Source organism: Pinus tabuliformis, chromosome 8 (genome assembly GCF_031772625.1).
Source record: "Pinus tabuliformis cultivar Carrire ecotype Pingquan chromosome 8, CPIR1, whole genome shotgun sequence".
In the NCBI taxonomy this organism is placed as follows: Eukaryota; Viridiplantae; Streptophyta; class Pinopsida; order Pinales; family Pinaceae; genus Pinus; species Pinus tabuliformis.
In genome coordinates, this window is record NC_142294.1 from 485,957,404 (window position 1) to 485,968,867 (window position 11,464).

An 11,464-nucleotide genomic window follows, 5' to 3' on the forward strand; every position below is an offset into this window, starting at 1 on the left:
GTAAAACATAAAATGCTTGGGATAAAAAAAGGGAAAGAGTGGAAAATCCACCAAACGCCGGTTGAAAGCGACGTAAACCCCAGGAACGTAACCATGGTTGAGCCCGAAGTACCCCCTGGTACGTGCGGCGGCTACTATTTCACCAGTCCGCTCTTTTATCTTGCATGGTGATGCTGTCATCCATGGTCATGGGGGCATCGTATGACTGGCATAGCCATGGAGCATTGAATGCAGATGGACGGATGAGATGGGTCGGAGTTCGCGAATCGAGGGCCCTAAATGCCCACACGTTTCTCCAAGTATTTAATGGGGATTCGGTGTGACCTATCTATCTGCACCCTGTTCGTCCTCGTTGGGGCTTGCGATTTGTAAGTTGGAAGGAGGAAGACGTCACCGGCAAAGCTGCCCGCCGGAGAAGAAGCAGCAGCAACAGCGCACGTGCGACTAAGGAATCCCCAATACCCATTTGCCCATGCCCATTCTTCCTACAAACAGAGGCATAGCACGCCGGACTCTCGTCTCGTCTCCATCTGGTTATTAGTGGGTTCAGCTTTAAGCGTGGTATGAACTCGCGCGGGGCAGCAGGCCAAGGGCGAGAGGACGAGAGCTGCGATTTTGGAGACAGAGCTGAGGCCTTAACTTATTCCCTTCTTTTTCTCTCAGCAGCAGCAGACCACACCGAGGTTCGAGGTTCGATTCCCCCCCTAACAACGCGCGCTTAGCCGTTATTGTCTTTTGAATAATTGCTTCGCCGACACACAGGCCGCCCGGTGTTCGAATCCCATGCAGGAGCAGTTGTTTAGCCTGGTAGTTGAGACGAAACGGACCGGGGAGTGAGACTGCCTGCCTGCCTGCTGCCTGCCTGCTTGCCTCGTATTCTCTGCCTTATTAGACAGAGATATCTGGGAGTCACTTTCGGGGGTTTGCGTGGATCAATAGGATTCGTATTCGATTCCGCTAGTGTAGGAACTTGCGAAGACCGTGCGATTCGGAGGTTGTAGCGGGGGAGAGGGGGCTATGAAGAATGAATGGCGAATAAAATAGATGAACAGGTTACCGCGGCTGCATCTTACGTTAGAAGTGTTAGTCTCGGCATGCAGAGCTTCGTCCCTCCGCTGGTCTCTCACACAATGTACTGTTCGTTCTTCATCTTCTGTTTTTTTTTTTTTCGGGTCAAAATTTCTAAACCCCTTCCCAATAAAAGTTCTAGTTTTTATGAAAAAGGGATTTGTTAATGATGTTGCCTAAACAAAAAAACCTCAGCTGTAATCTTTGGAGAGTGGAAACCCTCTAAATATGCTTGATTCTGTCAGAAATTTATTTTAAATGGCGTCTGTTGAAGGGTTTAGATCAGTACCACTTTTCAAATTTTGCGATTTCTGGGAAATCAATTTGACTGCTATAAGTCTAGTCATCATTTCAAGGGTAAGCTAATCGACTTGGTAATGCCTGCCCGTAAATGCTTGCCTGGTACACTTATTGACATTTGTATTTTGCAAATGAAATAAGAGAGCTAAAGACCAGGAACGCGTTTGCTTTGTTTTAATGAATACTTTATTAGCATATCTTATGTATGGTTGACTAATGGTTTATCGTAAAATTACCGAGTTGCTTCGAAATTGTAAGCTAACCTAAGTAAGGATTTTTCTTGCATCTTTTAGCGGCACGTTTGGAACAGAAGCCAGCAAGGGCTATTTTGGAGAACTTGAGCAGACTGTGGGTTTTCATCAGGATGATGTAGCCGGTCTTGCTGGCAGGAGTATGTTTCTTTAACTTCTTTCTTTAACTGTAGACATGCTGCAAATGAAGCTCTTTTATTTTTTGGTTCTTTCATTTGGAGATTTTAGAAACAGAATGCGACGAACAGTACCTACTATGTCTCCTCATTGACTCTGTTTCTTCATTGACAGTAGCAAGCAGAGAATATTTCTTGATCTGTAGGAGAAGGCATATGTTTTGACTCATCATTTCCTGCCTTGTGTTAAGGTTCCGCTGTGAATTCTAGACCAGCCGTCAACATTAATCATTCTGGGGCATTACAGATTGCTGGCTTGGCCAAGGTGAGGAACGATTTGTGTATTTTATGCAATTTAAAAGGGGGTTCTCTGGGCATCGATATTTTTCCCTCTGTTGTTGGTCAATGAAATAGGCATGTGATTAATTGCTTCTGAATTTATTGTTTGTGTTGAGAATCAGGTACAGCAGGCCCCCGATTTTACCCCTCCTTCCGTAAACAGTGTGGAATCACGACATCATTCTTCTCACCGAGGAGGTGCCCAATCGGGAGGTTTTGTATCTACATCGGGCAATCGGATAGACCCTTGGGAAGATTCGCTTATGGCTGACACAAGCCCCCGGACTGATGACACTTCTACGGATGTCGATACTGATGAGAAAGTGAATCAGCAGGTGAAGATCCATTCTTTATTACGACATGAGAGTCTACAATTACAGGAATTGATTCAGACGAATTTTTATGTTGCCATTTGGAGACTCGCAATATCCCTCAATGTTTCGATTTCAAAGATGATGATGCTACTCTCTTTCTGCTCATGTTTTCCCTGAGAGTAGCATTCAGAGGCCGGAGATGGGTGCTTTAGTTTTTCTTTGATTATCTTGGTGATTGGATTGGAGCAGCGAACTAATGAGCTAAAAATTATAGAAGTCTGCAAATCAAGTGCTAAATGTTATGGCTGGGTCATGATTTTGCAAAAGATACAAGGTTGCTTCAGACTGATAGATAAAGAGCTAAGTTTAAATAACATAGCAGTTAGTATTAAAATTTGCTATTCTGAACTGAAGATGAAGTTTGTCAATAAGGCCATGTATGAATTAGCTTGACCAAATTCAACTAAGTGTTTCATGAACATAAAAGGTGAATACCTATTACATTAATCAACATAAAAGGCCGAAACTTAATTTTCTAGAAAGTAGCTAATCAAAGTCACCTAAAGTATCAGTGATGGCAAAATGACTCTAATTCAATAAAAATGGTTTTTTTAATGAAAAATCTATGATAAGAAATTTGAGAATTTAGCTTACAATGGGAGAAGATGTAGAAAACCACTACTCTGTCCATGCTCACAATTTCCGGATATTCTCAAGCTACATTTCAATTGCTATTATATGAACTGTTTTAGGGTCTAGTCAGTTTTTTACTGTTATATTTTTGCTTGTAAGATTCGTAAATTGATTTATCTTATCAAATAATGTAAAAACTTTGTATTTTCTTTCTCTTTTGGCTTTAATTGTGTATTCAGATGGACCTTGTTCGGCATGGGGGTGACTCTTCTGATAGAACAAAGGACAAAAATGGGGATCAGAAGGTCATGACTTTGCCATCTCATCTCTTGTACTTCTTTTGCAGGTTTATCAGAGAAACTGAGATGTGGAAAATAAGTATTTACTTTCTTTTTGTTTATTTCTTTTTTGGATGCAGACACTTCGCCGGCTTGCTCAGAATCGTGAGGCTGCAAGAAAAAGTCGTTTGAGAAAAAAAGTGAGTATATACTGTGTTTAATCTTCACAGTGTCTTATTTCAGCATCAAAATGTTTCTTAGGGCACATTTACAATGTTAACAAAATTGTCGCATATATGAGTATGAATAAGAGCCAATAAAGTTAAAACAACACTTGTATTGTGTCGAAATTATTTTTATTGATTCATTATCTCATTAGCACTGTAGATCTTACAGTTGAGCATAAACCCCCTTTTCCTTTGGAAATGTAGACATGCTGCTAGATATTTGGTGGAAGAGAACAGAGTCCTATCCAACTCTCTACTTGCTTAACAACATTAGAAATCTCTGTTGAATTCTAGCAACATAATGTTCCTGGGATTATTTCACATGACCTAAAAATATGTAATAGCCATATCTACATAATTGTTAAAAGATCTAACTAGAATGCTCCCCAAAATTCAGCCAAATATAAAATAGATCATTTGTCAAACTTAAACTGCAGTATTCATTGTGGTTTACTGTTGGATTTCCAAACCTTTGCCAAAAGTAGTGGCACCAGGAGAAGCAAGGTGATCTTACACAAGAGACGTGTCATGTATGTATGCTAGGTGAAGGAGATGTGCCACTTATGCATGCCCAGGTGGAAGAGTTGTTACACCTCTATATCTGTAACATGGGTGAGAGGTTTCTACCTGGGCTTTTTAAATCTCTCTCAGGGACTAATATATCTGGTGTTAAGACGGGTCTATGCTAGTTCAAATCTGTGCTAAGGAGACATGCATTATAATTTTTAAAAATTTTAAATGCTACTGGTCAATTGCAGCAATTTCATCTGTGTGGTCTTGCGAAGGGAAATCTTAGCTAAGGAGCTGCAACTGGGGGAACATAATCTGTAGCCTGCCAAATGTGCGTTGGGATTGGACCTGGCCCCATCAACATGAAACAGCTCCCTACAGAGCCAACTGCCTCAATGAGGGGCAAGCATGACATTAGTGAGAGTTGAACCCAGGTGGAGCAGATATCATCACCTTGATTTAATTCTGATAATCCAAGTATAGGCTGATGTCGTTTTGTGAGACAGAGAGGTCTGCATGCAACTATAAACCAATTCTGATGTAGTCTTTGTTATAAGCCTTAGTGTAGGTCCTTAGGAAGTAGATAGATATGTTGTTCTCCAAGCTATAGCATGGAACCAAGAGAACTGCCATGACCAAAAACATTGGACAATGGACCAAGCTATTGGCTTATTATGCAGACCTAACATTCTATTCCTTATTGATGGCCGGTTATACTAAGAGCAAGGGAGGAATGATATTTCTAACTAATTAATTCCTTTGTTAGTTCATGTGACAATGGATCATCCGGGTAAAGTACAGAGAGTAATTTCAGCATGTTACTTGGTTTTGTGGGAAATTCAAAAGTTGAGTCTGCATTGTACACTTTGTTGATATTCTTACTCAACTAGAAATCAGTATTTTACAAAGATATGTAATTAGCTAAACAAGGCCACAAATGTTAGCGAAGGAAAGCATTATTTGAATTTCCCTTTGAAGGATAAGAGCATCTAAGAAAGTGAAGCTTGGATTTTAAAAAGTGAATCTTGGATTATAAAAAGTTTTAACCAAGAAAGTAAAGTGAATCTTGTATTAGGAAGTCAAAGTTCAAGAACACTCTGGTTTCTATATAAAGTGTTTTTTTTGTTTAAGTTTGCAATTGTTGGCATATGGTTGAGATTATTAGTCTGATGAATTCACTAGTATCTATGGAAGTTGAATGCAATTAGATTTTGGTGGATTGATAAATTGACTCTAAATCCAGAAAGTAATTTATTAAATATTTCGTTGTGAACTAGAGGTATCATTGACTTGTTTCTGGTTTTGGACAGGCATATGTTCAACAGCTGGAAAGTAGTCGACTAAAGCTGACTCAGCTGGAGCAGGAGCTTCAACGTGCAAGGCAACAGGTGTGAAGCTTCATTTTTTAAAATAGTTTTGGTTTTATAGACACCAGTGGTTCAACCTTTTGGAAATTTAATGTTTCTGGAAAGTTTGCGTATTAAAAAGCATTATAGAAACAAATGACATGTATTTACATATATTGTTTTCTTTATGCAGGGAATTTTCATTGGAGGAAGTTGTGTTGGGGATCAAAGTCATTCAATGAGTGGAAATGGTATCCCTTGTTTCTAAACTAATGATTTTGAAAGGAAAACTAAATTATTTTGGGATGGCTGTTACTAATTGGAATAATTTTTTAATGAAGTTTTTACTCTCCTATTTGTATGAAGTTTGAACTATTAAGAGAGAATTTACTGGTATACTCTAGGTGTGGAGAAAAATGAGATATAGCTTTTCCACACTTATTGTGTGACACCATAATTTTGCACATATATACACTTGTACTAAAATAAAGTTGTCTCCTAAATTTTATTCTAGCATTCCTTTGACATCTGTTTGGCAACAGTGGTGACTTTTCATAGATCATAGGAACCTTTTGATTCTCGTGACTTCGAGAAGTAAATGACAGAGGAGATGCTAGATTTGATGAAGACAGATTTTCAATGAATCCTTCTTGTTTTACCTGATATCGACACCAGAACCTTTAATAACCATAAGTATATAGGAGAGCTTAACATCATGCCTGTTGAAGAAGGCAGTCTATTTAATAACCTTGCATTCTAATGGAACTGCATTCCATGGGATTCATTGGTTTGGGGCACCCAATTTTATTTAAAAATATGACATATCAAATTGCTGTTTGCTTAAAATCTAAAAATGAAAGTCACTATGTTAAAGAGGCTAATAGAGTTATTGTCATGTACATTTCTTCTGTTTTATGCAGTCAAATGAAATGATTTGGCACAGCACAGGCTTTAATGTGACAGGCACTTGTCGGTGTATTGTTTTTTTCCAACTAAATCCTCAAGAAGAAACCCAAGGAATGCTTCCCTGCATTTGTGGATGGCATCACTAGTAAGCAAGTTGATGTAGACTAGTCTGCCTAACCTGAAGGGATTCAAACTGGGCACTTGTTAGCATGGAATTGGCTGAATACCCAAAAACATTGGTGACTATCCATTGAGCTAACTTCTTAGTGGCTTAAATATTTTGAAACATCTTGTTACACCCTTAAGCACTTAAGCAAGAGTGAGATTGCTGTTACATTGCCTGCACAAATTGGCCTACAAGGGACAAACATGTCACAAGCAGGATTTGAACGAGGGTGGAGAGGTTAACTTCTTGTATTAATCACACAAGTAGACCCCAATTGACAGCCCTGTCTGTCTTTTTAGCATGCATGTGTTAATTGTTTTGGGAATCTGGCAGTACTAAGTTTGGTAACATTCTGACATAAAAAATGTACAGTTGTTAAAGGATTTTTCTTGTGGCTGCAATTTTTTTTCCATCCTGAATGAATGTTGTAGTTTTGCGGACAGACACAAGTGAGTTTTGTCTTTTGCATTATACCATGTCTTCTGATGACATGATAATCACAAATTTTGTGCAACTAAGTTTATGATTTATTTCAACGTTCTCAGGAGCTCTAGCGTTTGATATGGAGTATGCTCGTTGGTTGGATGAGCATCATCGACAGATAAATGATCTGAGGTCGGCAGTGAACTCACATGTAGGGGACAATGAGCTGCGTGTTCTGGTTGAAGGTGTCATGGGACATTACGATGAAATTTTTCGTCTGAAGAGTGTAGCTGCAAAAGCTGATGTCTTTCATCTGGTCTCAGGCATGTGGAAGACGCCTGCAGAAAGATGCTTCATGTGGATGGGAGGATTCCGTCCTTCTGAACTTCTGAAGGTATGTTCTGAAACTATAAACTAAAGGCAATCTGTTTACAACTAATGGGTGCTTTTTACAAGCATTCCCTGATTGCATTTGTATACAAGGCATGTTTGAAGTCTCTGAATCAGGGATCTTATTAGAGGATACATAAGTTATAACCATTAATCTTTCTGAAGGCTGGATGCATGTGCGCAAGAGAAGGATATTACATTGCTCCAATCAAGTTTTCATTGTGTATATGCAGATACTTGTCACTCATCTGGAACCATTAACAGAGCACCAGTTTATGGGCATTAACAATTTGCAACATTCATCACAACAGGCAGAAGATGCCTTATCACAGGGGATGGATGCCCTGCAACAATCTCTAGCAGAAACTCTTGCTTCTGGGTCCCTTGGTCCGCCTGGCACTTCTGGAAATGTAGCGAACTATATGGGACAAATGGCAATGGCAATGGGAAAATTAGGTACCCTTGAAGGTTTTGTTCACCAGGTACTTTGGCAAACATCTTCCTACAAATCAGATAATTTTCTATGCGAAAGACTATCTTCTATTCTTTTTGCTTCACTCTGACCAGTTTTTTAAATTTTCAGTTGTGACAGTGTAACTGTTTACTTATTTCTTGATATGTGGTTTTGTAAGATTAACTAAATTCTCTCGTATTAACTTATTTTGTTATTTAACAGGCTGACAATTTGCGGCAACAGACACTACAGCAAATGCATAGGATTTTGACGACTCGCCAAGCAGCGCGTGCGCTTCTTGCTATCAGTGATTACTTTTCTCGTCTGCGTGCCCTTAGCTCTCTATGGCTTGCACGCCCCAGAGATTAAATTATTAGGAATCACATGCTTTGATCTGTACCACATTGCAGCCCTAGGCAATGGGCATAGCCACATCTATGAGCAATCCTGAAAGAGCTTCTCCATCTCTGACAGGATGGAGTTGATGAGGGGTTGCGAGGGTGGATGTATTGAAGATGAAATACAGAATACATGCTTCGAACCATGCAGAGGTTTGGCTTTGCCCCTTGGTATTTTGAAATAACTCTTGTACAATGATTGAAATCTTGTTAAATCATTGTTGTGGGAGGAAGTCTGAAATCACCCTTTGAGAATCCAGTTGTGTCTTGGGATAATTCTCAGCCTTTCATATTGAAGAAATTAAGCTAACTGTTCCCTTGACATCCAAGATAGGATTTTCAAAGCTGAGTAGGCTTTATTTCTTTGAATTAGCTAGATAGGAATGTAAAGTATTTAGAAGTAATTATCCAGTATAATCACACAAGGTTGGGTCTCAGTGAACAAGAAACTTTTTTCTGTGGTTTCAAATGTAACATATTAACCAGGTCGACAGTTTTTTGTCTATTAGCGTAAATCATTTGTTTGGCTGCAGTAATCAAGTAATCTTTCGATCTCTTATCCAGGGAAGCCATACTTCCCTTGTTTGTGAGATGTGAGAAAAATCTCGATCCCCCCTTGTTTAATGATGAATACGACATGATATTGAGCTACTCTTTGTATTTTTATTCATTGAATTTCGCACTGTTGGGACATTAGTATGACATTAATTGGCAATGGTTTGGGAGATGTTGTTTTGTTGAGTAAACCTGGATACCAGGTTTACAATTTGAAGTTCTACTGTGTGCTCTTCAAGAAAAATGCATTTGATGGCTAAAAACCTAAAAGTTCATTTATTTTACAGTTATAAGAATGTCAGGACCTTTCCTTTGCTTAGGTAAGATTAGGCCCTTACCTACATTCAGGTAAGATCAGGATCATACTTTTGCTATGCATACTCAGGTAAGTGAGCTTGTTTTGTCATGTGTATAATTCGAGGGATAACCTTTTGAACTGCATGGTAATAAAAACTTATACCAACAAACTTGACCTACCTTTGATGGCAAAACTACTGTGAATTTTTAAGGCAACTTTATACTGTAGTTCATGTCCAAAAGAGAGTTTGTGATTAAGTTTCCAGAAATTAAAAACCGTGTATCTTCGAGAGAACGTGTACGATGTGTTTAACCTTACAGTCTGATATAAAATTCTATCTTGACGGAAATTAGAGAAGAAAAATGGCATTTGTGAGACGAGTTTCATATTCTAGAGAAGTTTCTGCTATCCTGGGTGTAAGAAAACCTAAGCACGCATTTATAATAATATCTGACATGGAGAAATATCATACTGCCACAAATGACCTCTAGAGAATCACACATTTTGAGTGACACGGTTTTTCTGTATTGTTATCTGCTTGATTGAAGCAGTGGATTTACTCTTAGTTTAAAGCAGAAATTGTTCCGTGGATACAACTTTTCTTGGAAATGGGAAGTGCACAATTGAAGATAGTAGTTAATACTTGATGTAATTACTTTAGTGGATTGATTGCACGTCAGTTGCCACATACACATACACACACCCGAGGTTGCAGAGATTATATGGGATGATCGTATACGAGGTTATGGGACTGCTGGATTTAAATGTAAAGGAAGTTTTATCCTTTCACCAACGGCCCAAGCTGCTGGATACACATTGCGTGTGCCTCGCTGCAGGCCAGGGCAGATTGCATAGTAACTATTAACTATTAGATTATTGCTTGAACCTTGTAGATGATTGACTTTCCATGAACTATTAACTGCTATTTTCAATTCCTTTGACAAGGACCACTGCGCAACCCTTTGGTTGGGTGCATGTGTAGTAAAAAGACGAAAACAAAAATTTGTTTGAACTATAAAACTTCACTATCTCAACTAATATAGATTCGAAGGAAAAGTTCAGACATTAAAATACAAACTACTATATGTAGACATCTCTTTCCAATGTTGCGGTTGATTCAAGTTGAATTTGGACTTATTTGTACTCTCATAACCTTGATATCCCTGCATATTGTGCATTTTGAGTAGTGTTATTTTTATTTGAAATTTTTTGTTAAAGATTCTCCGTGGAAAATGATAATTTGTATTTGGCCCCTTGCGAAAAAATATCTGAATGTCAATATTACTGTTAACATCAAGTATTTAATTAAATCTGTATAGGGTTCCTTAACAACAAAATAAATAAATAAATAAGTTGTTATGTGGAAATAAAGTTATTTGGAAATGGCAAGCCCAGAGAAATGAACTGCATTGTTTTTTAGGTTAATATTATGCTGTGGTATATATTGTGTGTTCTCAGCATATTCTTATTTCTCTGGTGAAGATATTAATAAGAGATTTGGTTGAAGGGATATTAACATTATAAAATGTACTAATATAAAGGTGTCTGTTAACATTATATAGTATGATATAAAAATTTGATGAATACAAAAGTATTCATGGTTCTTTATGTTTTGAGAAATTTCTGTGAAAAGTGTTCGGAATTTCATCTCCCCAATGAAGTCGGGGGCTCGTAAGGCTAGTGTGAAAAGATAATACAAGATAGGAGTTTTTGATGGAGGTTAAGTATTTTAATTTTTTTACAACTATATTTAAAAAAATATTAGTATAAAGTTAAAATATTATTATAACTTTATATGTAATGCATAAATTAATAAATTTACATCATTTTTATTTATTGTATCAATTTAAAGGTGATATTGTTTCGAAAGAACAGATTTTTAACTATTTTTAAGAACAGATACTTACTTTTTAACCATTTTAAAGAACTTTAAACTTATTTTTTAACCATTCTGAAGAACAGATACTTATTTTTTAACTATTTAGAAAATCTTAATTTTTCTTTTAACTATTTTGAAAAACGGATATTTTTTAACCTAAGTTAAAGAACAAAGACTTCTATATTTTATGTGTCACATTTATTTTATAATTATTTAATATTTAACATGTAGGTTAATTTTTTCTATGTTTTATGTGCCACATTTATTTTATAACTTTTTTTTAATATTTAACAGGTAGGTTTGTATACAGTGAAATAAGGAGTTAGTATTTAACATATAATTTTGTATGCAATGGAATGAAGGATTATATTTGTTGTATACAATTGTATGCAATGGAATGAGGGATTATATTTGTTGTTTTTGTATACAGTGAATGTAGAATTATATTTGTTGTTACTGTGAAATGCGGAGCTAGATCTGTGGATGTTTATTTCAAGATTTTTTTCTTTAATTTAATGAAAAAATTAATATAATATAATGGTACTATTAATATGGTATTAAAATTAAAATTAATGTTTTTATAATAAATATATATTACTTCATTCATATTTCA

At 37.0% G+C, this 11,464-nt stretch overlaps 1 protein-coding gene across 1 annotated transcript; it reads left to right on the forward strand.

Annotated features, from left to right (window-relative positions):
• The first annotated feature begins 342 nt into the window (after positions 1–342).
• Positions 343–8,595, forward strand: LOC149236201 (transcription factor TGA2.3-like). Its single transcript, XM_089372331.1, has 11 exons — positions 343–1,132; positions 1,662–1,759; positions 1,987–2,060; positions 2,197–2,409; positions 3,261–3,326; positions 3,440–3,499; positions 5,347–5,424; positions 5,576–5,633; positions 7,000–7,271; positions 7,501–7,749; positions 7,944–8,595. Exons 1-11 carry the CDS (start codon positions 1,029–1,031, stop codon positions 8,088–8,090), a joined length of 1,419 nt encoding a protein of 472 aa, XP_089228457.1. The 5' UTR covers positions 343–1,028; the 3' UTR covers positions 8,091–8,595.
• Positions 8,596–11,464: the final 2,869 nt, after the last annotated feature.

Coding starts and splice junctions, on each gene's coding strand:
- LOC149236201 (XM_089372331.1), top strand. CDS start 1,029: ATGGCGAATAAAATAGATGAACAGGTTACCGCGGCTGCATCTTACGTT. Junction 1,760..1,986: donor AGCCGGTCTTGCTGGCAGGA/GTATGTTTCTTT, acceptor CCTTGTGTTAAG/GTTCCGCTGTGAATTCTAGA. Junction 7,272..7,500: donor GTCCTTCTGAACTTCTGAAG/GTATGTTCTGAA, acceptor GTGTATATGCAG/ATACTTGTCACTCATCTGGA.